At 53.0% G+C, this 26,273-nt stretch overlaps 2 protein-coding genes across 4 annotated transcripts; both read left to right on the top strand.

The window, feature by feature from the left end:
• Positions 1-330: 330 nt before the first annotated feature.
• On the top strand, positions 331-7,292 carry TIMM50 (translocase of inner mitochondrial membrane 50). Of its 3 annotated transcripts, XM_016166818.2 has the most exons (11): positions 331-481; positions 1,287-1,437; positions 1,981-2,012; positions 2,227-2,248; positions 3,629-3,687; positions 3,777-3,896; positions 4,348-4,452; positions 4,559-4,657; positions 5,606-5,762; positions 6,082-6,188; positions 7,088-7,292. In XM_016166818.2, exons 1-11 carry the CDS (start codon positions 374-376, stop codon positions 7,187-7,189), a joined length of 1,062 nt encoding a protein of 353 aa, XP_016022304.1. In that variant the 5' UTR covers positions 331-373; the 3' UTR covers positions 7,190-7,292. The 3 variants fall into 3 exon arrangements, with proteins under 3 accessions (XP_016022304.1, XP_036087537.1, XP_036087536.1); XM_036231644.1 differs by lacking the exon at positions 3,629-3,687 and having other exon boundaries at positions 400-481; XM_036231643.1 differs by lacking the exons at positions 331-481; positions 3,629-3,687 and adding an exon at positions 820-834.
• A 1,853-nt stretch (positions 7,293-9,145) lies between these two features.
• On the top strand, positions 9,146-20,210 carry DLL3 (delta like canonical Notch ligand 3). The gene is made up of 9 exons (XM_016166817.2): positions 9,146-11,371; positions 11,502-11,783; positions 12,637-12,694; positions 13,764-14,006; positions 15,032-15,249; positions 16,126-16,348; positions 17,628-18,222; positions 18,443-18,527; positions 18,868-20,210. The coding sequence occupies exons 1-9, from the start codon at positions 11,303-11,305 to the stop codon at positions 18,871-18,873; spliced, it is 1,779 nt and encodes a 592-aa protein (XP_016022303.2). The 5' UTR covers positions 9,146-11,302; the 3' UTR covers positions 18,874-20,210.
• The last annotated feature ends 6,063 nt before the right edge of the window (positions 20,211-26,273 follow it).

The following is a 26,273-nucleotide window of genomic DNA, read 5'->3' on the forward strand; positions in this document are numbered from 1 at the left end:
TCTTCGGTTGACTTCAAGGGCTAACGAGCTACCTGACTCATGGCTTTCGCTTCTAAGACAAATCAGGCATCCTTTGGGGGACCTTCATTAATGTATCGGCTTTACTTCTAAGCAGTGGGTGTAGGCCCCGTCCCGTTGCAAGGGCGGTGGAGCTCCGTAGGGCCTGCAGAGGGCGCAGTGACCGCTGGCTACCCCATGGGCCACCTGGAGGGCCGCCAGAGAGGAGCACGCCCGCGGTTGTCCGCCGGAAGCCCTTTGTCTCTCTCGGGCTTCCGTCCACCCTCCCCGCCCCTGCGCCCCCGTTGGCCGCAGTTCCAGGAGAGGCGGGAGAGGAGAGGGGCGAGTGGGCGGGGCCTCGTGGCGTCAGCGCAAGATGGCGGCCTCGGCAGCGCTGGTTCTGCGCTTGAGGAGCGGCCTCCGGCTTGGCGCGCGGGGTTTGTGCGCGAGGTTGGCGACGCCGCCCTCCCGGGCCTCGGACCAGGTGAGCGGGATGAGGGTGGTCCGCGGGTACAGGGGCCCGTTCCTGGAGTTCTGGGCGGACCGTCCCCGCCGGGGACGCAGCACCTCAGGTTGCTGAATGGAACGCCGCCCGGGTTGCCGGGCGCTTCCCTGCCTGCTGGAATGGGCAACGCTTGCTCCCCTGGGCTTCATGCTGGGGGCTCAAGTACGTCCTCTGGACTCCACCTCCTTTGGATACCACGTGGGTGCTGGGGGAAGTGAGTCGCGTGTTTCCCATGTCTGACCGCTCTGGTAATAATGGAAGGGGAAGGACTCGGGACGGAGAGGCCCCAGCCTGGCCAGGGGGATATTTAATTCTCAGCGTTGGTGGTGGTGGTGAGGTGGATGTTTGGCCTTTTGATTCAGCCTGCCTCCATGTTGAGAGAACCAGCCTTTCTGATATGAGCCCCAGATATCCCGGTTCTTTCCCCTCATGTGTCCTCCATTACCTTGCTCCCTGCATCCCAGTGTCCAGCCAGGCTCCTTCATCTCATCTCCCTGCCCTCTTTTTCTGGGCTCCATGTTCACCAATGCTTTTCCTCCAGGATCCTGGGCATCGGGCCCGTCAACTCTTGAGTTTTGGGGATCCTGGCACCGGGCGGTCTAGTTCTTGACGTTTCTGAGAGACCTGATCATCTCTTGGCTACCTCTCTAGAGATATGACCCCTGAGGCTATGTGGTGTTTGCTTCCTGGCTCTAGACCTTGATTTTTCTGTCACCAGTGTACTTGAATCACCCTGACCTTATTTTTCTTCTCACCAGGCTAACCTATCCCCTCTCAATTTCAGGTCGGGGAGATTGGGAGCCACGCCAGCACAAAGGCCCAAGGGCCACAGCAGCAGCGGGGCACGGAAGGTCCTAGTTACTCCAAAAAAGTTGCACTCTGGCTTGCTGGGCTGCTTGGGGCCGGTGGGACCGTGAGTGTCGTCTATATCTTCGGTGAGGGACATATCCCTGCCCCCCAGTTTTGTTCTGTTGGAGCTATATTCTACTGCAGAACCTTCCCCTCTTTTCCCTAAGGGCTTCACCCATCTTCACTCCTGGGCTCCTCCCACAGTAGAGCAGCCAACTGGAGCATTTACCTTGAAAAGGGAAAGTCTCCTTTCTTCTTCCTTCTACCACCTCTGCTCAAGGTTCCATTCTTTTTAATTGGTTCCTGTACTAGGCTACAGGGAATCCACTGGAAGAAGGGAAGGTGGGGAAGGTTAGGCCTGGACTAGCCACTTCTTTCTTCTGCACCCAAAACTCCAGTCCTCCCCCTAGTCCTTTCATCCCTCAGAGACAAAAGAGATCCATCCCCAGCCCTTCTTCTCTCACAGACTGAGGGATCCTGGCTACCAGTTCCCTCTTCTCTCAGTCTTAGGAGACCATGCCTCTAGCCCTCTTCCCTTACACCCAGGACTCCAGGTCCCCTCCACTTCCTCCCTTAGACCCAAGAGACCAGTTTCTAATTCCTCTCATTTATTACTGTCTTCCTTGCAGGAAACAACTCTGTGGATGAAACTGGTGCCAAGGTGAGGTGGAAAGAGACCCAGAGGACTTGCCAGGGGTCCCATCCTGTGGGTACCCTCCCCTTCGGTTGGGTCAGGCTCATTTCTGGTCTGGGGTGAGGCTTTCCCTCCCAGGGACCTTTCCCTACTCCTCCCAGGGTCCTGGAGATTCCTTTTCTGTGTGATAGGTTTTTGCCTCTGCCATGCCAAACCTTCTATTTTTCTCTCTATCTCCTAGATTCCTGATGAATTCGACAATGGTGAGTAAACAAGTACAGATTCTGGAGTCCCCAGACCCTCCTTACTCTGCCATTTGTAGGGCATGTTGCCCTCCTCATCTAGTGTCCTGGTCCCTCCTCCTTCCACTGGGGATGGAGGGTAGGAGAGTCAGCAGCTGGATGGTTTTGGGGGAGGGGCATTACAAATCTTCCCTTTCCCTGGCCTCTCAGCCCAGGAGCAGATGGTCAGGGACAGATGGGGGGAGGGGAGTCTGGGATGGGAATGCTTGGGGAGAAGGGGCTGTCTGTCACCAAACACATGGCTTCCGGTGCTTTAGATCTGAGCATCTGCAGCCCCTAACCCCCTCCTCTTTATGACAGCTTCTTTTTTCCTTCCAAGTCCCTACCTTATTCAGCTCCTCATTTCCAAAACAGTGCCTCCATCCTCCCTCACTTTTAGTTAACTAGCTTCTAGTGGGGAATTTCTGACAAATTGGTTAGTAGAGAGGTGTCAGTTCTATCACACCTGGCCCTTTCCAGGAGAAAAATACAATTGGTAGGTCCAGAGAGCCGCCTGTTTGTGCTGGGGAAGTTTGCAAACTGGTGTGTTAGTACATTGGTTGTTTTAAACTGGGCAGGTAGGTAAGTATGATGTTTTAACTAGGCAGATTAAGAATCATACTATTAAACCAATATACTGGTTTAAACTGGGTATGTAAACATGCAGGTTTAAAATGTATGTGTTTACTTGTTTAACTGGTTTCAGTGTTTTTTTAAAACTAAAAATACTGTTGAATTTGGCAGTCATGTAAATTTCCTGCTTTAAGCTGTATTCACTGTATTCATTTAAACCAGGATTTTCAATTCATCCCTATCGATACAGATAATTCTTTGTCGTGGGGGAGTGTCCCATGCATTATAGGATGTTTAGCAGCTTCTCGGGCCTCAAACTCACTAGTTGCCAATATCCTGACGATAAAAAATGTCTTCAGGGAAGCAAAATTGTCTCTAGTTGAGAGACATTGGTTTAAAGTACACATGTATGTATGTGTTCATCGTGGTTTAACTACTCAGCATACTAGCTTAAAGTGGGCACATCTGGAAGCCTGATAGTTCAAAATGGACTAAATATGCTGGCTTCATATTGGCAGAGTTATGTATATGTGGGTTTTAAGTGGGGAGATGTATAAACATTACGTTTGGGGTGGTGTGTGGATAGACGTATTCAGGTTAAAATGGGGCAGGTGAATAAATATATTTGTTCCTGTCTGGTAGTTATGTCATTGCCTTAGAAACGAGCTGGTTCACAGCAGGAGGGTATGTAGAGCTGTCTGTATCTGGTAGATAAGTACAGCCTCGCTTCGTCTGGAGGTTGAGCAGCGGCTTACCTTGGAATCCCTTTGTGCCCTGGTGTTCTCCTAGATCCAATTCTGGTACAGCAGTTGCGTCGGACATACAAATATTTCAAAGATTATAGACAGGTGAGCAGGAGCCCTGGGCCCAGTCACCATTCCTTCATCGCCAGCCCCCTGCCTCGTCTGAGAGCCCCCATTCTGTCCCTGTCACACAGATGATCATCGAGCCTACCAGCCCCTGCCTTCTCCCAGACCCTCTGCGAGAGCCATACTACCAGCCACCCTACACACTGGTCTTGGAGCTCACCGGCGTCCTCTTGCACCCTGAGTGGTCGGTGTGTCCTGGGGAAGGCAGCGGGTTGGGGACACTGGATAGACCTGGGTGACCACATCATGATGATGTAGTTTGGAGCACAGACTCTGGAGCCAGGCTGGGGTTTAGCCCTAGCTCCGCTGTGTGATCTTGGGGCAGAGGTGTCACTCTCACTGCCTCCCTTTCCTCAGCTGTGACACTCTGTGCCCTGCAGGTGATTGGAAGTGGGCCTTGGCAGTAGCACAGTAAGTGCTACAGAGAAGCCAGCTGTTAGCCCGGAGCTCAGTCTCTAGGCTCCCAGACCTTCAGTCATAGCCATGTACTCCTGAACGCACCCCACCCCCAGGAGCCACAAAGACGGGAAAGCACTCTGGTTCTGGGAATCCCTCAGGCTGGGTCTTGGTTCTCTTGGGGGGTTTGTTTCCTGGGGGTCTCTCGGTTTTGGTGTTTCACCCTTCTCACTGCCTCCCCAGCTGGCCACTGGCTGGAGGTTTAAGAAGCGTCCGGGCATCGAGACCTTATTCCAGCAGCTCGCCCCTTTGTATGAAATTGTCATCTTTACATCAGAGACTGGCATGGTGAGGCCGGGCAGCGGGGAGGGATGGCTGATGTGGCGAAAGATGGGGGACAGCTACAGGGCCAGGGCTCACCCTGACCTTTTTCCCCCTCCCATCACACCCCCAGACTGCGTTTCCGCTCATCGACAGCGTGGACCCCCACGGCTTCATCTCCTACCGCCTCTTCCGAGATGCCACGCGATACATGGATGGGCACCATGTTAAGGTGCCATGTGGGGGCTGTGGGTGGCCCTCTGGGATTTGAGGGGGCTGGCACTTCCCGAGGGAAAGAAGACCTAGCACTTACCCCAGCCTCAACCCTGCCTCTGCCCCAGGCCTGATTCTGGCAGGACACCAGCCTGCCCGCAGCCTGGGCTGGGCCTCTAGGCCCTTCTCCCTTCCCCAGAATCTGGCAGTGGGAGTCGGGGAAAATGGGGTCTCTCCAAGGAAGACACTTGAGAGGTAAGGGGCAGAGACATGAGGTTTAGAAGCTGTTTTTATCTCTGGCTGGAACTGAGTGTCTTGGACTGTGTAATTGTAATAGTTTCTATGAGACTGTTTCACCTGGTCTGTTGCTGTCACCAGCAGTATATTTCCAGGGTCCAGGAGTCTGCATTTGTGAATGGGTTTCTTTGTGGGTCTTGGTGCAAGTTTTTACATCTAGGTGTCTGTCGGGTGTCTGACTGTGTCTTGGTGGATCTGCATAGTTCTTCAGTGTTCAGAAGGACGTGGGCTGTGACTGAGGGCTTTGAAGACTCTGTGTCTGGGTCTTTGAGTGACTCCCTGTGTGGCTATAGATCTGTCTGTACCTCTTTATCTGGGTGTTTAAGAAGTGTCTAGGCATCAAAGTTTGCAAACTTACAACATGCCACAATCATCTGGGATGGCAGTTGAACACAGGTGCCTGGCCCCTTCCCCAGGGAACTTCCACATCAGCCTGTCTGTGTGCCGGGCCTGAGGTCCAGGAATCTGTGTGATGAGCTCCCCAGCTCCCTGGGGGCAGGGGATGGTGGTTAATGCCATCATCCCAGCCTGGTCTTTGATAGGCCCCATCAAGGTGATTCCAGTGTGCAATGCTGTCTGTGTCTGTCTGTCCCCCTCTCTCTCCCTCTGTGGGTTCCTGGTGGGAAGAGAAGGGGTGTAGACCTTGACCTGACTTATCCCCTACTTCCAGGACATTTCATGTCTGAATCGGGATCCAGCCCGTGTAGTAGTCGTGGACTGCAAGAAGGAAGCCTTCCGCTTACAGCCCTACAATGGCGTCGCCCTAAGGCCCTGGGATGGCAACTCCGATGACCGGGTCTTGTTGGACCTGTCTGCCTTCCTCAAGAGTGAGACTGACCCCTGACCTGGCCTCTGACCCCAGAGCTCTTGACTTTCAAGAGGAATGATAGATGCTTGATTCTGGTTTGTTTTTCATGTAAAACTGGGTACTTGAGATGCAGGAGGTCCACAGGCATCTTGTAGTCTTAAAAGCTTCTTAGAATGTTTGGGGTGCTCCTTGGTGTTCACAGGAGCCCTTTTAGTGTGTTGAGAAATGATCCAAGCAGCACTGACCGCCCCCCCCCCCCCGTGTCTGACCCCTACCCTTGTGGGCCCTGCCTGCCTCTGGCCTTCAGCTTGGCTGATGTGCACCTGCTGTGCCTGCAGCCATCGCACTGAACGGTGTGGAGGATGTCCGGACTGTGCTGGAACACTACGCCCTGGAGGACGACCCGCTGGAGGCTTTCAAACAGCGGCAGAGCCGGCTAGAGCAGGTGGGTGCTCAGGTCCCACCTGGATCGGAGACATCACAGCAGTTCCTGAGGTTCCCGAAGGAGGACCCTAGAGCAGCCTGGCTCTGCTCTGGGCACCTTCACTCCATGCCACCTGTCACACACACCACCCATCACACATGGCTCTGGTAGTGATGGGCGAGCTGATTGTGTACCTGCTCAGAGCAAACGAGGCAGGAAGCACCAAGCGTTTGAGATGGGTCTGGGGGAGCAGTCGTCCCTGATGGTCTCTAGCAGATCTGTGGGCCTCAGTTTTTTGTGTACTGTGGGTCGGATCAGGTCTGGGAAGGGGGGACCTATGGACACTTGGCCCAAGGGTGGGAGAAGGTGTTTCGGTGGTCTGTGTAACCCTGGTGATTCAGAAGTGGGGCTAAGAGTATAGATTGAATTTGGGAAAGAGATGTCCAGGGATGTAGGCTAAGGTTGACCGGATTCTGGGTTGGGTGCCTGGAGTAGGGCCACAGCTCCTGAGTGGAGTTGTCCCTGGAGATTCAGGCCTGGGATTCCCCAGCATGCAGACAGAGCTTATAGGGCTCAGGACTGGGATTGGGGACCCAGGGAACAGGATGCAACAGTCTGTTGAAGGTCTGTGGGGTCCTGCCAGCATCTAGGTTGGGGTAAATAGGTTCCCAGGGTTGAGGGGAGAGGCCCCCTGGGATCTGGGGAAGGGGATCTTGAGGGTACCAGGATTTGAGTCTGGGCTTCTGTGGCTCAGAGCTGGCTCTTGCCATGTCTGGTCTGGCATTTTGGGGCTTTGGGGGAGAGGGTCTGGGCTGGGCAGAGATTTCCCCTAGGCTGAGGGCTGGAAACTGGGAACCCTGGGAGGAGGCTCTGCCCATCCCCACTGACCCACCCCTCCTCCGTCTGTCCCCCAACCCCAGGAGGAGCAGCAGCGCCTGGCTGAGCTCTCCAGATCCAGCAAGCAGAACCTCTTCTTCAGCTCTCTCACCAGCCGCCTGTGGCCTCGCTCCAAACAGCCCTGACCTCTGGGCTTCCCACTCGGTGCCAGGCCCTGCTTCAGCCGCGGGCCTCCAGACCACGGCTTGGGCAGCCACATGTCCAATAAAATCCATCCCAGATGCCACACTCCTGTGTCCGGAGAGTCTCCAGATGGGGCATCAGGCTGAGGTCCGAGTGGCGGGTCAGCTGTCAAGCACAGAGCAGGTGCTTTGGTGTTTGACCCTGGCCTGGGAATCTGAAGCCCGGGTCCCTGCTCTGGTTGGTCATCCCATATACTGTGTGTGCTACAAAACGTGCATCTCCCTCTCTGGCTGCAGATCCCCCATCTGTGGAAGGGGACCACCCTGGGGGTTTTCCATATGTAGCTGCCAAGCTGTTGTGTAAATATGTGAAGCATGGATTCAGTGGGCGTTCGGGGACAGAGTGCCCCATCCTGAGGGCAGCTGCTGCTCAGCTCTGCCAGCTGTGGCCCCATGGGAGCGGGGCATAGGATTGTTCGGTCTTCTAATTTTTCAGTAGCAGCCAGAAAATGAGATTTTTATATTAAATCTCCCAATTCTTAAATGTTGGCTTCCAACTAAACAGGCACTCTGCAATGGAATTTCGCAGCGTTTCTTCCACGGCTGTCTCTGCACTGTCCAGTGGCCACAGGAGGCTGTTAAGTACTTGAAATGTGGCTAGAGTAGCTGAGGAATGGACTTTGAAATTAGGTTTTATTTTGATTGATTTTAATTTGAACTCCAGACTGGCGGAGTTCAAATCTAAGTTCTACCACTTCCTGTGTGATTTGGGGCAAGTTATCTAATCTCTCAGTGCTTCAGGTTCCACATTTATAAAATAATAATAATAGTACGAACCCCAGGCTAGGCTTGAGGGCTGAGTGAGGCAGTCACGTGGTAGCTGTGTGACCCTTGGCCAAGGCACCTTTCTGCCTCAGCTTCCTCATCTCTAAAGATGAGGTGATGATAGTACCTACCTTAGTACAGTGGTTGTGTGGAGTAAAGGGGACAATTCATGCTCGAACTATATGTATACATGGGACCTATTGTTACCAGGCCAGACTGGTTAATCACAGGCCCGCTCCCCTGGCCAGCCCAGCCTCTCCTGCACAGCCAGTGTTTAGTGCTAGTACCAGTTAAATATTTTAAAAATAGTTCTGGTGGTTTTTATGATAATTAAAATGTATTTGAAACTGTGTGAGCCAGATTGAACCTCTGAACTCTAGATTTGTATTAAGACAGATGTCTACAAAGCAGAATTAAGATTTATACCCCCACCTGTCAACTCTGAGGTGTGCTATCCACAGTGCAGGGGACAGTTTCCAGATGTCCTTAGGATTCTGTAGCTTGACCTCCGCAGCATTAAGAGAGGGAGGGGCCTGCGTTTTTTATTTTTGCATGTAGCTTTGAGAATTGGAGACCATCTAAATTGAAAGCAAAGGTGGAAACCAAGGCTGATGTTTGGGCAGTGTGATCCCAGGGAGAGGGAGTGGTCATAATGCGTGCTTACCTAGGCCTGTGTTTTGGCACCATGCAGGACTGGGCACGCATCAAGGCATTTCTCAACAGGGTCTGAATTCCCAGGTCACACACTACTCTAAAGCCTTGTCCCTGGTCAAGGTCTCAAATGCCTCAGTTTTCTCAAAAGAGGTTAGTAATAGACCTCCCTCATTCATTCATAATCTCCTAGGCCCCAGTGTGCATCAGTGAACAAATCACATGAGAAGCTCTGACCTGATGGAGCCGAAGTTCTTGTAAAGGAGACAGACAATGGTCACATAGTTCTCGGGGTAATAAATGAATAAAGAAAAGGTATGGTCTTGAAATGGAGTGGTTGGGGTGCTATGTTACATGGGATGGAACAGTCAGGGAAGGAATCTCGGGAGGGCATATTTGAGCTGAGACCAGAATGAAATGCGGAAAGCCATATATCAGCGTGTGCCGGGCATGGTCACTTTGGAGCCTTTGTACTTGCTCTTCTCTCTTCCTTGAATGTTTTTTTTCCCAGGATCCATGTGGCTTCCTCCCTCCTCACCTTTAAGTTTTTGCTCACCTGTCATCTCAGCATGGCTTTTTGTGGGCTCTAAGGTCAGCACATAAGGAAAAGTCCTGAAGAGCCAAAAAGAGGCTTAGAAATCCCTGAAAGTAAAGTATGTCACACACAGACATGAAATACTGTCATGCCTGGCACAGGCCCTCAGTAAAGGCTGGCTATTTTTACAATCTTTAGAATTTTTGAGATACCAGACCTGGAATCTGTTACCCTCCTCTTATTGTCCAGGGCAGGAATTTCCCTTCTCCCATAGCTCGGCTGTCTAATGGTTGTCCAAATTCCATTCGAATGCCTCCTCTGATGGGAAGCTCACTCTGCCTACCCAATACAGGGCCTAATTTGCCTCCCTGTATGTAACTGGTCAATGAGATTTGGCTCTATGCTCTGGGGCCACAGAACCTGTTTAAATAGAGGGGATGTGAGAAGAGGTCCTTAAATGTCAGCCTTAAGATCTTGATGTGTAAATATTTAAAGACACTGGGGAGCCATGGGAGAGTCTGCAGTAGAGGGACATGGTCAGATTTGTGCTTAGACCCGGTAGGCCAAAGTAGTCAGGGCTGAGATAAGGGAATCATGGGGGAGCTCAGGGAAGATGCTGACTTGCTTGGAGTGTTGGGGAGGGCTTCCCACAGGGGTGTCTGGATGGTGAGAACAAATAAGGGAGTGGAGGGGACATGCATAGAGGGAAGACCTGTGCAAAGGAGCCTGGGGTTTTCTGCACAATTTGACCATGGCCGTCTGCTCAAACCTGTGACTCCTCAGGGGTAAGAGAAAACTCTAGATTGAGTTCTTTCATTAAAAATTATTAAGTACTTACTGTATACCTGGCTCTGCTGGGCTATGCTTTATTGATCACTCCTCTAAAAGAAAAAAATTGTTATATATATGTTTATATATCCTGTATTTCCCCTATAATTATTAGCCTCTAAGTATTAAAATTTTTATTCTGGGGCAAAACAAAAAGTTTAGTCCATCCACAGGGCTTTGCTCGGCACTTGGCATAGAGTGAGTGATTATGACCAGAGGGTCTGAACATCTGCTCCTTGCTGGCTTTCCTTGCTGTGGTACTGGAATACTAAGGGGCTTCTGAAGGGCCCTGGGTGCCCCCCCATTCATCCTGGAGTGAGGGAGCCAGCCCTGGATATGTGAAGACGGAATTTCCTGCCCATTTGCCCCTGACACCTTCCGGAGGCCAAATGGGCAGCCCAGCTGCGGCCCAAAGGGGAGGGGTGCTGCCGCCCGGCAGATGGCAGCATTTACATACAGCTGGGAGCTCCCTCGGAGGTGGGGGGGGGGCGCTTCTCTCCCTGGCGTCTGGCGCATCCATGATGCAGTTTTGGGAGGGTAGCTTTGTCTTGGGGTGGGAAACACAAGTCCACAAAGAACCCCGGGTCTTCATTTTCACACACAGCTACACCCAGTCTTCACACACACACACCCTCATTCTCCCCCAACATACCAGGCACCTGCACAGACCACAAAGTCACAGGTTTATAGGACTACACAGTGGTCCAGGGTCTCACATACACTCTTACACATGCACAGAGAAGCATGTATACAGGCACACATCCTCGAAGCCACATAGTCATGAAGTCACACCGCCATTCTCTTAATGCAGGTGCACAGGCATTACACACACACACACACACACACACACACACACACACACCTACCTTAGAATTATTTCCAAACAGGCTGTTAAGGTTGCAAACACAATTTGAGGCACAGATGGAGCCACTTAATCTCACCTAGACAGTCGCAAAGTCATGTACACTCTCCTGTAGCTCTTGCTCACGCCACACACAGAATTTTAACATCATCAAATCCAGGTTTACTCTCTAACCTCACCTCATCCTTAGCCACACACAGGCGAGCCCACAACCACACACAATATCAAGCACGTTGCATTGCCTGTGCCCACGACACAATCTCATAGTTTCTCCAGCCTGCTCCCCTTCCCCTCGACCTCCTCCCCTAGGGTCCTCTGGAGCCAGGTGGCTGCCTGAGGGGGCGGAGCCATCCCCTTAGATATAAGGCTTTGGAGTCAGCAGCTGCGAGCCGGCTCCCCAGACCTCTCAAAGGCCATGGTCGCCCCGTGGATGCTCCAACTCCTGTCCCCAACGGTGATTCTGGCACTCTTTTTCCTTCCCCAGGTCAGAGCGGAGTGGAAAGGGATGGATGGGAGGGGGTGCGACCCAGGGTTCTTGGGGATGAGTCTCAGGGAGGATGAGATGCCTGGGTCCCCGCAGTCCCCTCACCCGGTCGGTGCCCCTTCTGCCCCAGGCACGACCGGCTGGCGTCTTCGAGCTGCAGATCCACTCTTTCGGGCCGGGACCCAGCCTGGGGACCCCGCGGTCCCCCTGCAGCGCTGCGGGCCCCTGCCGACTCTTCTTTAGGCTCTGCCTGAAGCCGGGGGTCTCTGAGGGGGGCGCCGAGTCCCCGTGCGCCCTAGGCGCAGCACTGAGTGCGCGTGGACCAGTCTACCAGGAGCAGTCCGGGGTGCCGGCACCTGACCTGCCACTGCCTGATGGCCTCATGCGCGTGCCCTTCCGGGAAGCCTGGCCGGTGAGACCCAGCCCGAGCCCCGGGGCACTCCGGTGCTGGGGCCTTATCCAAACCTTGACCCCTTTCCAACCTCCAGCTTTTAAGACATCAATTCTTCCCTTCCATCCCAAATTCCCAGACGGGTAACTTTTTCACCTGGAAAAAAAACCATTCTCAGACTCATAAACCCTTATCCACTGGGGCCCCCAAATTTTCTGACTCCAACGTGCCCTCTAGGGATCCCAAACATTCTGACCCCATCCCTGCATTGTTGGGACTCCAAATTCCTGGAACCCCCAACTCACCTTCTGGAAATTATAAATTCACAGAAGCCTCTCTCTGTTCCTTGGGAATTGCTAAATACTGAGATCCTTTATCCCCAAATCTCCTTGCACTTAGGGTCCCTCCACACCCTGTCTTGGGGACCCCATCCAGTCTTTTCTCACCTTACTCCTTCTCAGATCTTCCAGTTGGGTATTCATGACTCTTTCCCCTCCAAAATCCTATCTCCCATCCCACAAACCCAATATCAGAGGTGAACAGACCTGTATTTGAATTCTAGACCCTTGTCCCTTTGGGCAAGTGACTTTCCCTTTCCTAACCTCAGTTTCCTCACCTGGGGTCATCTCGGTAACCCACAAGGGTTTATTTTGAGGGATTCGACAGGGTATCTTGAGTATAGTGCTTACCACTTAGTGCTCAATAGAGAAAGCCCAAACTGTCATTCCTTCCCTGGGCCAGCCCCTCTGGGAACTAACTGTCCCTTGCCTGCCTGGTGCCTGGAATGGTCATCAATCCTGAACTCTGGCCTTCATCGACTACCAACCCTGACCACTGTCTTCCATTCTCCTCTCCCCCTTTCTCCACCAACCAGGGCACATTCTCTCTCATTATCGAAACCTGGAAAGAGGAGTTAGGAGAGCAGATTGGAGGTGAGTGTTTTCAGTCTTGGGACTGCAGTGTAGTGTGGCAGCTCCAAGGAGCTGGGGCCCAACATGAGGTCCAGGAGAGTGACATGGGACTGTCTGTAGGGTGGGGCATCCACAGGATTGTTGGACCCGTGATGTCATCACAGCTCCTGGAGAGTGGTGCTGGGTGTTGACAGCTCCAGGGCTCTTGGCATTTCAATACAGAAATGTCCTGTCCTGGATGTAGGAGTCCATGGTCCCGAGGCAAACGGAGGAGCTTCTTAATATCTTGGAGCCAAAGCCACCAGAGCAGGATATAGCATCTCACAGTGACAGTCTTGCTCTGTCACCATTTGATTTTGAAAACCCAGGGTACAATATGGTTCTTGTACGCGAAGCTTTGTCACCATGTCCTTATAGAGGTCCCAGGGAACTCTATGAGATGTTACAGCTTTACCAGAGAGAACACTGAGCAAAGGATTCAGGAGGAATGTAGGGTAATCTTGCCCTTAATTTGAGGAGACTTTGATGCCATGTAAGGCCCACATTTGGGGTTCTATCATCATTTTGATATAGAAAGCTGTAGCACAATATTGGGGTATGACAGCTGTAACTTGCCACCCTCCTGGTATCCCGAGGCCTCAGGCAATAGGGTAATTTATGGTCCTGTAATTGGGGTCTCTGTCACTATTTTGGTATGTAAAGGTCCTGAGGCATAATTTGGGAGTATTATGACCTCACTTCAAAAGACCTGTTATTGCCCCTTAGCCGTACTGAGATATCAAATGTCACAGAGATCTCATCACTCATATACATAGATTCTGGGGCAAGACATTGGGGGTATTTCGGTTTCTATGGGAGAACTGTGATCATCGTGATGGTCGTTGGGTACTAGATGGAATCGCGACATCAAAGTTCCCAGGGCGCATTAGGGGAGTTTACAGCTTAGCTAAGGGGTAACTGCCATTCTCAAGGCTCGAAAGGTATCTTGGCTTCGCTAGGAGAGGCGGGGAGAGTGCAAGCCGACGCGCTCCACCTCTACCATGGCTGTGGTCCAGCCAAGCCAGACTCAGCGCAGCTCTTGTCCCTGCAGGGCCCACCTGGAGCCTGCTGGCGCGTGTGGCAGGCCGGCGCCGCCTGGCGGCAGGGGGCCCCTGGGCCCGGGAAGTGCAGCGCCCGGGTGCCTGGGAGCTGCGCTTCTCCTACCGCGCGCGCTGCGAGCCTCCCGCCGTGGGGGCCGCGTGCGCGCGCCTCTGCCACTCGCGCAGCGCCCCCTCGCCGTGCGGGCCAGGACTGCGCCCCTGCACCCCCGTGGAAGAGGAGTGCAAGGCCTCGTGTGAGTCCTGCATTCAGTCCCGCCCCATCCCCCACCCTTCTTTCGCTCCACTCGGTCCCCTTTCGCAACCCGGTTACCCTCTTTAGGGAACTGGGAACCAGAGAACCCTCCCCAGGTTCCCCAGACACCCTCCCTCTAGGAAACTAGAGAAAGCCACTGGACTCTGCCCTCGTACCCCAGGCCCCGCTCCAGCTCCACTCTCAAGCCCCAGCTCTCTCCCACTTTCCGGCTACCAGCTTCAGGAGCACTGAGGCCCCTAGACTTCTCTCCAGCCCTTCCTGGGTACTCCAGCTCCCTTCCCTCTTCCCAGCACTCTTGTCGCCCCAAAGAGAAACCCCACACTCATTTCTTATGCTTGTACTCCCCACTTCCTGCCCTGACCCACATCCCTTTTCAGATGCTATGGCCCCAAAGCTCTTCTAATTCTAATTCTTCTAATGTTCCTACCCTACCCGCATCCAGGGGCTTTGAACTCATTGCAGTCCTCCCCCACCCCCACCAAGGGATCATTCATTCTCGCTCCCTGCAAAGGCAGGCCAGACTGCACTGCTTTCTGAAACTCTGGACCTGACCTCCATCCTGGGTACTCTCAGACCCTTCCCCAAATTCTCAGCCCCTCTGACGCTCCCAGACCTAGGCTAATCCAATGCCTTCCCATCTCCTCTGAGAGACCAGAGGTTCCTCCCCAACCCCGATGCCCTTCCCTCATTTTCCCCTCTCCAAGCTCAGATCTGCAAGGCCCTACTCCCTTCTCCTTCCATAAGCATGGACTCTGAAGCCTAACGGCTTGGGTTCAAATCCTCATTCCTCCACTTCCTGGCTGGGCAAGCACCCCACCTCACTGGGCCTCAGTTTCCCTGTCTGTAAACTGAGGGTTGCAGTACCATCTAGCCCAGAGGGCTGACTGTCCCAAGGATGAAACAAGGTGGTGCACAGAAAGCACTCGGAAACGGCTCTGCTTCCTGTCCTCCTGACCCTGCCCTTATCAGTATTCCTCTTTCCCTCTGCTTCTCCATCCCCTATAGTGGTATGTCGAGCTGGCTGCAGCGCAGAGCACGGCTTCTGTGAGCAGCCTGATGAATGTCGGTGTCTGGAGGGCTGGACCGGGCCCCTCTGCACGGTTCCTGTCTCCACCAGCAGCTGTCTCAGCCCCAGGGGCCCATCCTCTGCCACCACTAGATGCCTTGTACCTGGTCCTGGGCCCTGTGACGGGAACCCGTGTGCCAATGGGGGCAGCTGTAGTGTCAGTATTACCCCTTCCCACCTCATCCTGATCAGTACTTTACCCTGGAAGTTCCCACCGCCCCCCAACTGAGGTTCCATGAGACGACAGCCTGGGGAAGAGCAGGGGTAGCTGTCAGGGAAGACTTCATGGAGGAGTCCAGCCGGCATCTGGGGCCTTGAAGTAGGATTCGGTGATGGGCTTGAGATTGGAGAGGGCAGACCCAGTGGGTGGCACCCCAAGGTGTGGCGTGGGAATGATGAGTCCTGTGGGGCCTCAAACTGCCCTCCTGTGGGATAGAGAACAACTCAGGGCTCAAGGTAGTGGGTTGGGGATTGGGGATTGGGGATGGGGGGCATCAGAGAGGACTTCCTGGAGATGGGCCCAGAGCTGGGGTTTCTGACGTCTGATTTGCCCGGGGGTTGGTGACCGGAGAGGACAGACAAGGTGAATGGTCTGGGTAAGTCAAGACGTAGCTGTAGGAGTGAGCCTGGTGTGTACTGTGATGATGTAGAGCCCAGAGTGGGACACCTGGACGCTGTCGGCATGGGACAGGCAATATACTCAGGGTTCAAGTTAGGGGGAGAGCTCAGAGCTGGGACCTCAAAGTAGGATTTGGCTATGTGGACAGAATTGGGGAGGGCAGACCATGCAGGCAAAGGAGTAGAGGTGGGACTGGGCTGGCTCCGGGCCTCCACAGCCTTCTCCCTGTGGGTTGGATGGGCAGACCCAGCAACAGAGAGAGGAGTCGTCTTGGCAGGACTTTCCGGGTGAGGCCCCTGCACGCTGGGTGGTGGGACCCGACGAGGAGCAACCCCCATGGTCAGGACTGAGGAGGGAAATGGGATTTTGCTCCAAGGAGACCCTCCAATCTGAAGTCCTCTTGCCCCTGCCCAGGAGACACTGGGGTCCTTTGAATGCACCTGCCCCCGTGGGTTCTATGGGTTGCGGTGTGAGGTGAGCGGGGTGACATGTGCAGATGGACCTTGCTTCAATGGCGGCTTGTGTGTGGGAGGCACAGACCCTGATTCTGCCTACATCTGCCACTGCCCGCCCGGTTTCCAAGGCTCCAACTGTGAGAAGAGGGTGGACCGGTGCAGTCTGCAGCCATGCCGGAATGGTGAGATGGGGAGGCCAGACCAGTCAGGGGTGGGGGTGGGGGTCCCTGCATGGTCAGTGGGCAAGAGCAGGGCTTGGCTCAGACAGCCCCAGGTGGGAATCCTGGCTTTGCCTCCTTTGGCCCTGTGACCTGGGGAAGTGACTCTTCCTCTCTGCCCAGCTTCAGTTTGTTCTGTAAAACGGGCGAGGTGATATTCCTGTCTCATAAATATTGATTGAGCATCTATTGTGTACCACAGTTCGTTCTAGGAATACAGCAGGGAATGAAAGAGACCGAAACCCCTGCCCTTATGGAGCTGATGGGGCAGATAGACAATAAACAAGAAAAGAAGTAAATTCTGTGGGAGGTTAGATGGTGATAAAAACTAAGGAGAAAAATGAAGCCAGAAGGGGGATGTGGAGAGTGGTTAGGAAAGACCTCCGTGTAGGTAGCGAAGGAGGGAGCAATGTAGGCATCTGGGGGAAGAGTGTGTTCCCGGCAGAGGGAAGAGCAAGTGCAAAAATCTTGAGGTAGGATTGTGCCTGGTGTGTTGAGGATCACGGGGAAGCCAGTGAGGTCAGAGCAGTAGTGAGGAGGGGTGACCGGGATATATCCTGTGAAACTTCATGGACCATGGGGAAGATTTTGGCTTTACTCTAATGAAGATGAAGGACAGCAGGGTTCTGAGCAGTGGAGAGACCTTATCTGATATAGGCGTTAAAAGATTAAATATAAATGTAAAGGGCTCGGTGCATTCTTATAATAATACTAATTCTCACCAAAACATTCACTGAGTGTTCATTCTTGGCTGAGTGGATTAGGGTCCTGCCCTCAGGAGGGTCCCAGCCCAGAGAGGGAGACAGAGTTGTCCTCAGGGCTCAGAGTGGTCAGAGTTGTGATGAGGGAGCACAGTGCTGGGATGGAGGAAGAGTCCAGGAGGGCTTCCTGGAGAAGGATCATCTGAGCAGAGGCCTGAGGCCTCCGGTTAGAGAAAAGGTGAAAAAAATGGGAGAAAAGTGGGGAAAGGGAGAAGACATGGGCAAAGGCCACGTGGTTCAAACCCGTCATTCTGAACCTGTTAGCTATTTAAGTACGGTTGAAGCCGAGAGAAAAAAGAGAGACACAGAGAGTCCAAGAGGTGAGGCTGGGTTAATCCTAGCGCAGGCGCACACCCGGAGGTGCCCGGGAGTTAGATGGAGATAGACAAGGGGTATCAGAGAAAGGGTGGGCCTGCTGAGCGGAGAGAGGCGCAGGCGGGGCGGAGGAACCCTGCGTGCCCCTGACGCCCCTTCCCCCACAGGCGGGCTCTGCCTGGACCTGGGCCACGCCCTGCGCTGCCGCTGCCGCACCGGCTTCGCTGGGCCGCGCTGCGAACACGACCTGGACGACTGCGCCAGCCGCGCCTGCGCCAACGGCGGCACGTGCCTGGAGGGCGGTGGCGGGGCGCGCCGCTGCTCCTGCGCGCTGGGCTTCGGCGGCCGCGACTGTCGCGAGCGTGCGGATCCGTGCGCCGCGCGGCCCTGCGCCCACGGCGGACGCTGCTACGCCCACTTCTCCGGCCTCATTTGCGCCTGCGCGCCCGGCTACATGGGCGCGCGCTGTGAGTTCCCAGTCCGCCCCGACGGCGCGGACGAAGGCGCAGGCGCACTGCCCGCAGCACTGCCGGGCCCGAGGCAGGGGGACCCGCAGCGCTTCCTTTTGCCACCGGCTTTGGGACTGTTGGTGGCCGCGGGTGTGGCCGGCGCAGCGCTCTTGATGGTCCATGTGCGACGTCGTGGCCCTGGCCAGGATACTGGGTCCCGCTTGCTGGCAGGGACCCCGGAGCCATCGGTCCACGCACTCCCTGATGCACTCAACAATTTGAGGACTCAGGAAGGTTCTGAGGATGGCCTGAGGTGAGGGGCTGGGCCACAGATGTATGCCTTGTTTCTCTTGTCCGCTTGCGTCAATCTCCGTGGTACAGTTGGCCTGATTCCTCCATGGGCCTTCGTGATTGTCCCATCTCGCACCAGTCCTTTTCTGATTGGGTCGTTTCACAGTTTCCCTAGTTGGCTTTGGTGGGTGGGAAATATAAGATTTGAGAATTTAAAGAGCCTAGATCTTATTCTTCCGCAGCCCACCTGCAAATTGGAGTCGTCCTGAAGATGGAGACTCTCCCGAGATTTACGTCATATCAGCTTCTTCGATCTATGCTCAGGAGGTAGCTATGCCCCTTTACCGCCTTTGTGCTTGTGCAGTCTGGGCAGCCCCTTGCTTTACGTGTATCTCTCCTTTTCCCATACCTGTAAAATGAGGAGGGTAAAGCCTTTGGGAAGTCTATAACCCACCTTTCTGTTCTGACTTAATTTGATTCTATCTGCATTCCTCTTGCTGTCTTTTTGAGCTACTTGCTGCCTTCTCTTTGGAGGACCTGTGGGCTTCAAGAGGTCACAGCAGAGAGCCTCAGCTAGACCTTCTCTACTGATGTACCCTCACTGGGGAAAGGGAGAGGAGGTGGAGGGGCAGCTCGAACTAATGCTTCCTACTCATTTCATTTTTAGGCCTGACCTCCTCCTTCTCCATCAGCGCCTGGAGACAGAGCGTGAATATTTTTGTATTTACTTGGCGATGCCCAGTCTCTGCGTCAGACACGTTGGAGTTCAAGCTGGAAAGGTGGCTGGGAGAATTTTGCAGTTGGAAGTTGTATATAATAGTTATTTATATCTTATTTCTTTCTCTCGCCATCTCTTCAGAGACATCTATAAAGGCTCTTATTTTGATCAGCTCTGACTGATCAGGCTGTGTGCTTTGTATTTAGTGTTGGGGCTGCTCCACATTCTCCCTCCAGGGCTGAGGCTCACAGCCTCTGGTACATCGTCCCACACTATGGGAGAGGGAAAGAGAATAGTGAACCATGCGCTGAGGCTTTTAAACACTTCTGCTCACATTTCATCAGCTGAAGCAAGTCCCATGGCCAAGCCTGGTGACTGAGACTGAAAGTAAGTTCCCTGTCAGGGAGGGACCATGAATATTTTGAACAGAACAGAGTCTGCCACAGATGTGTACCCTGGAGGGCGAGTGCCTGGTTATAGGACATTGCTACCAATATTGGCAGATGTTGGCAGATTGCTCCTCTGTCCACGCTGCCACTGTGGTGTATAAGAATTCCTACAGAGATTGCCTTTTCTTTGTGTGCACCTTTGTTCTATTTTAAAAGTTTGCTCATGTATACATATTAACTGTTTGGGAAAATCTCAGGGAGGTCCCCTGTGACATAACCAGGTAACAACTTGTCCTTTCTCACCAGTAGCACATAGAATAGCCGTCTGATTTCCTGTCTTGTTCCTAATCTGAACACTGAGATCTGCTCAGATTAAAGATTTCGGATATTGGCAATTCGATGTAGCTCAGCTGGGTGCCTATTTACTAGACATTCAGGGGACACAAGGACACGTTACATAACACCATGGGCATGAACAAAATCCAGACTACGGGGATTCTATGATTGGTTTCTTGAAGAAGTAATTACCATTCCACTTCCTTCCCACTGGAATGACTACAAGCACAATGACAGACAACAGGTGTCAGCAGGGACATGGAAAAGTGAGGACTGTCATATACCGCTGGTGGAATGTAAAATGGTGAAGTACTTTTGGAAAACAGATTGCCAGTTTCTTTAAAAATTAAACAGAGATACCATATAACCCAGCACCTTTACTTCTAGGTCTCTACCCCAGAGTAAAAAATATGTACATATAAAAACTTGCATATTCATAGCATTATTCAGGATAGCCAAAATGTGGAAACAACCCAAGTGGTCATCAACTGGTGAATGGATAAACAACATGGCCTATCCTTACAGTAGAATACTATGGAGCCATAAAAAGGAACAAAGTACTGTACTTATTACCACATGGATGAACCATGCAAACATGCTAAGGGAAAGGTTTCAGTCACATTGTATCATTCCATTTATATGAGATGTCCGGAAGAGGCAAATTCTATAGAGACAGTAGATGAGTGGTTGCCTGGGTCTGGGGGAGGGATCGGAAATTAACTGAAAATGGGCAGCAGATGTCTTACTGGGGTGGTGGAAATATTCTAAATAATTGTGATGATATAGGACTTGGTCAGTTTACTAAAAATCTCGGAGCTATACACTTAAAATAGGTGAATTTTATAGTCTAAATTACCTCAGAGTTTTATAAAAAAGCAAATATTTATCAAGGAAGGAGAAGCCTATAAAGGAAAAGAGACTTAAAAGATAAAATAACTAGTGTTAGAAATAGGCATTTGGGTGATAACAGTATAAAAGCAATGAAGATTACCATAAACATCAGCATGATGGTGACTTGACCTAAGGGGATGTTGTGTCTGGGAGGGGGCATGCTGAGGGATATGGGAAGCTTCTGTCTTCCAATATGGGTGGCGGTTACAGGGATATTTGCCTTATTTCTTTATATTGTTATGTAAGTTGTTTTACACAGTTTTTTGCATTCATGTTATATTTAATAACAAGATGTTTAAAACAAAAATGTGGCCAGTTGTCTGTTGCCACAGTAATGCTGCATAAATTCAGTGGCATAAAACACTGAACATTTATTTTTGCTGCCAAATCTACAGGTTGGCTGGGGTTCTGTTGCTCTGGGTTAGGATGGTTTGGCTTGATCTGGAAGAGGCTCACAGATTGTGTAGTAAGCTCAGGGGTCAGGACGGGGGGGGGGGGGATTGGGGGGCCGCGGGGGGCCGCGGGGGGATTGGGAAGGGAGTGAGGCTGGCAGCTCTGCTTTACCCAGCCTCTTATTGTCAGGCAGGCCAGCCCTGGCTATACCTCTTGAGTGAGGCAGGTGGTCCGGGAGAGAGTGAACCCCACTGAACATCACTTTCCCCTCATCTTATTGGCCGAAGCAAGTCACAAGGCCAGCCCAAACCTTGGAGTGAGGAAACAGACTCCACCTCTTGATGGGAGAGTCACATTCCAAGGTCATGGGTGGGGGAGGGGTGGGAGAATTGGGCCACTTTTGCAATCAGTCTTCAACACTGGAGTGCCTTCCTCCTTCGGAGAAAAACCATCCAGGCTGTTGGACACAGGCACCCCCTTGTCTTGATGTCAGTTTACTGAAAAAACTAATAAATGAGTCATGGATGTCATTCAGACAATTGAAGAATCCAGCCCTTGGCAAGTGGTAGGACGCAGGACTGCCAGTGATTGAATGTTGTTGGCACTGCTTTGGATGTGGAATTAAGGGGAAGTGCAAACACTGACTTGTTTCTGTCTCTACAGGTCCTGAAATTTCCTTCCAATTGAGATGGAACAAATCTAAGTAAGACTTAGCACAGTGGGAATATTTTAAGGCAGTTATTTACACATTTAACACTACTTCTACCACTGAAAAAATAACAAGCCTCCCTCCATCTGCCAATTTCTGCCGATTGTTCTTCCCCATATTGTCTAGCGGGTAGTAGGCTGGGACTGTGCCCAAGGACTTTTGGAAACGAGCAAAATCATGGGAACTGGAGAAGAAAGAACAGAGAGAAAAATAACAAGTGGAATATAGCAAATGCACAAACAAATGCAGGAGCGCTTTTATTAGTACATCAGCCAAGAGTTCTGCATATTCCTTTAATTCAGTCAACAGATACCATAACCATATATTGAATAAATACTTGATGTGAAGAACTGACAATGCTTTTTTTGATTAATGACTGCATACAAACTAAAGGTAGGCAGTTGGGTCCTATGGATTCCCCCTTTGATGTTATTTCCTGGTCTAAAGGGTACCTCACATGTGGCAGAATCTTGGCACCATCACCATATTCATCCATTAGTCATTACAGATCCAGAGCTGGCTGTATCATCAGAGAGTATGACTGAAACTCTGATTCCCCAAGAGAAGGGTCCCTTACCCAAGTCAGCAGGCCCTGCTTGGTGACCTTGCCTTGGGCTGCTGCAGGCTTAGCCTAAGATAGCAGCTTCTGGCCAAGGAAGGCTATCTAAGATTATCAGAGCTGGCAGCGTAGGAAAAGTTATTCCGATCCAAATCCTTCACCTGACAAGTGAAAGGAAGCAGAGCCCCAAAGGCCTAAGGTAGAAGGCATTCCACACCAAGGGGCAACTTGTAACTTTTTCCTCTTTTGGCCAAGCTTTAAATTCTTGGAGCCAAAACTTACTGCATTTAGCACAATGGTAACAGCACATAATGTGACCTAAATGATCACTCAAATAAAAAATCTACAAATGCACAGAAATCAGATTGCCTGGGTTTAGGTCTAGGTTCTGCCACTTACACGGACAAGTTATTTCACTTCTATGTGTCTCAACACCTTACTGGTAAAATGAGAATGCTAATAGAATCTACTTCAGAAAATCGTGAGTATTAAATAATTAGTGCAAAGCATTTTATAAACAGGCTGGCACATAATAGGTGCACAGTGTGTGTTAGTTTTCAACATTATCTAGAAGAGGAAAGCCTAATTCACAGAGGGGCAAACTGAAACCCAGGGAGGGGTAGAGATTTGCATAGCATCACACAGAGTGGATGTCCTTCCTGATCTTCCTGGTTTTTGAGACCCAGGCCCAAGGTTTAACACAGGAAGGCTCAGGGCTGGGGAAGCACAGAGGGTCAGGACTGTTGTAAACCCTTCCATGAATCTGAATAAGGTCTGTACCTGATCAAAAGGTATGGGACCAATGTGGACATCCTGGTTTTACATAAGGTTTTACATCCCGTGGTTATATAAGATGTTATTACTTGTGTATCTGTGGAAGTTACACAGGGGTTCTCTGTACTATTCCCCCCGCCCCCACTTCTTGGGATTGTTAAAATATTTCAAAATAAAAAGACAAATATTTATTGGGCACCTACTGTGTGCCAGGCCTTGTTCTAGGATCTGGGGATTCAACAGGGAACAAGACAAGATGCCACCCTGCAGGAGATCACAGTGTGACAGTCTTGCTAGAGTGATTCTATGCTGGGACCCTGGAGCCTGACTACTTCCGTTTGAATCCTGGCTCTGCCATTTAGTAGCTGAGGGCATGTGTGTAGCCCTTAGCACTATATAAATGTAAAATCTGTTATTGTTGTTATTATTTTTCTCCAAGTCTTTCAGTTGTCTCCTCTTCTAGGGAGCCCTCTCTGATTGCCTCATACTAGTCCTAGCATCTCTTTTGGGATCTCAAAGCCCTGGAGTTTTCCCCACCATGTCTCTGACCCCTTTGCGTGTGCATCCCGCGCCCCAGTCCTGACCACACTAGGCTGTCATTGTTTTGTGCTCAGTATATCTTCCCTACTGGAGCTGGAGCCTGGTCACTGGACCAAGGCTTTCCTGATTGCTTTCTTTCCCCAGAATCACCCAGCACGGGACCGTGCACGCGATATACGTATAAACATATACCGAACGCATGAATGTTAGCGACAAGGTGAGGAGCACAGGAGCAATTCGTGTGTTCCTAGCGATGGGGATTAAGGAGATGGGAATTATTAGGCGAGATCGAGAGGCCCTGCCCAGAACCTACGCCGCGAGTGGAACACGGTGTAACAGTGCCCCCTTGTGGTCTCGTCCCATTTTAGAACCTTGGTGCCGGCCAGGCTCTCGCCGCCCAAGGGAGGAAGGAGGGCGGGCGGGATCCCAGCCCGGGTCCCTCCGGGTCCCCCCGACCCTATGAACAACAAGGCGCGGGCCTCAGCTCCGTCCGTGCCCGGAACCTCGGCCTTGGTCCGGGCTTCGGCTCGGGTCAGGCCCTCGACCCCGGTCCGAGCCGCGACCCCGGTCCGGACCCTGACTCCGGTCCGGAACCCGACCCTAGTCCCGGCCTCGACCCCGGCCCCAGTCCCGACCCCGGCCCGGGTTCCGACCCTGGTCCGGACCCGGACTCCGGTCCAGGCCCCGACCCCCGTCCGGACCCCGACTCCAGTCCGGAACCCGACCCCAGTCCCGGCCTCGACCCCGGCCCTGGTCCCGACCCCGGCCCTGGTCCCGACCCCCGTCCGGACCCCGACTCCAGTCCGGAACCCGACCCCAGTCCCGGCCTCGACCCCGGCCCCGGTCCCGACCCCGGCCCAGGTCCCGACCCCCGTCCGGACCCCGACTCCAGTCTGGAACCAGACCCCAGTCCCGGCCTCGACCCCGGCCCCAGTCCCGACCCCGGCCCGGGTCCCGACCCCTGTCCGGACCCCGACTCCAGTCTGGAACCAGACCCCAGTCCCGGCCTCGACCCCAGCCCCGGTCCCGACCCCGGCCCGGGTCCCGACCCCCGTCCGGACCCCGACTCCAGTCGGGAACCAGACCCCAGTCCCGGCCTCGACCCCGGCCCCGGTCCCGACCCCGGCCCGGGTCCCGATCCCGGTCCGGACCCCGACCCCGGTCCCGACACAAATTCCATTCCGGGCTGCGAACCCTGTCCAGACCCTGACTCCTGTTCGGACCTCGATCCCGGTCCGGACCCAACCTCCGGTCCCGACCCCAACCCCTATCCCACCTCCCATCCCTCCCGCGGTCCCGGCTGCGGTCCCGGTCTTGGAATTCTTCCCGAGTCCGCCCCCAGAGCCCGTTCCGGAGCCCACTGTGTCGCCTGATAAGGATTCTGCGCCTACGCCTAGTGTGAAGTACCTCCCATCAGTTGCCAATGAGTTCGGGCCCACCCAAAAGCCCCTTTCTGCGCTCGCTCCATCGGTCACTGATTTACTGGGGCCCATTCTCGCGTCCATCCGGAGCGCTGATCCAGAGGCCACCAAGTTGACAGGTTCTACTGCGGAACCCACCCCCGCGCCCATTCAGGAGCCCATCCCGTCGGCCACCGCCTTACCTATTTCTGCCAATTTATTGGCATCCACCAGCGAGTACTTCCAAGGGGACAACAAGATCGTGATTCGAGTGATCTACTGGTGAGAGGCTGTCCGTGGAGAAAGGCCTGGAGGGACAGACATTGAGGCTTTGGGGATTGAGGTGGGGCGGAGGAAGGGAGTCCCGGATTCCCAGGTGGGAAACTTGGCTCCGACTATCATTCTCTTTGGGGCTAGAAAGCTCTGGGTTCAAATTCCTGCTCTGCCCTCAAAGGTGATTCCTGGCTCCCAGCTTCATTTATTAACTATCATTCATTGGTTCATTGTTCATTCATTCATTCATTCATTTTGGAGTGTCCTGCACCATGGGCCAGGTCTGTGCTGGGGGTGGAGTGCTAAGCAGAGCGCTTGTCCCCAGGCAAGGCTGGGCCAGAGTGCCCTGAGCAAGGACAGAGGGTGGGGAACTTCAGATCGGGTGGCTGGGGAGGGCTTGGGAGGTGGTGCTTGGCTGTCCCTTCTCTGTGGGAACATACTAATGCTGTGTCTTCCTTCTGTCTCGGTTCTGCCTCCCTCCTTTTGCCCTTGGCCTCCAGTGGCCTCTGAAGTTATAACCTTCGGGTGAGTAGATTTGGTTTTGGAGGTGGGGGGAGTGTGGGCCATGAAGTCTGAGAGGAATTCCTGTTTCCCCTCTATGGAAGACCCATAACCCTGTGACCCCGTGACCCCGTGATCCTGTGATCCCGTGACCTGATGATCCCATCTCCTTCCTGCAGTACATTGTACTGAGAAAGAGTCTGGAGCAGCATTTTCCACATTGTCTACTCTTTGTGAGTGAGCTGGCTGTCTGGGGGAATGGGAGGGTATTCAGAGCTCTGAGACCCCCGAGGGGCTTGGAGTGGAGCTCTTAGGCTCCCCTGACCCCCATACTTCTCTCCCCAGGAGGAGGAGGTATCTGCCGAGGGGACCGGGGAGTTCGAAGTGATTGTGGATGGGAAACTGGTTCATTCGAAGAAGGTGATTCTCTGAGCAAGGGTCTCGGAAGGCGAGGGAGGGTGGCGCTGGGATCCCAGGCGGGTGGGAGACGCATATGTCTGTGGTTTTCCCCATATGTGCCCAGAAAGGCGATGGCTTTGTGGATGAGACCAGGCTTCAGAAAATTGTGAACGTTATCAATGAGATCAGGA

This window comes from Rousettus aegyptiacus, unplaced genomic scaffold, assembly GCF_014176215.1.
Source record: "Rousettus aegyptiacus isolate mRouAeg1 unplaced genomic scaffold, mRouAeg1.p scaffold_m13_p_14, whole genome shotgun sequence".
In the NCBI taxonomy this organism is placed as follows: Eukaryota; Metazoa; Chordata; class Mammalia; order Chiroptera; family Pteropodidae; genus Rousettus; species Rousettus aegyptiacus.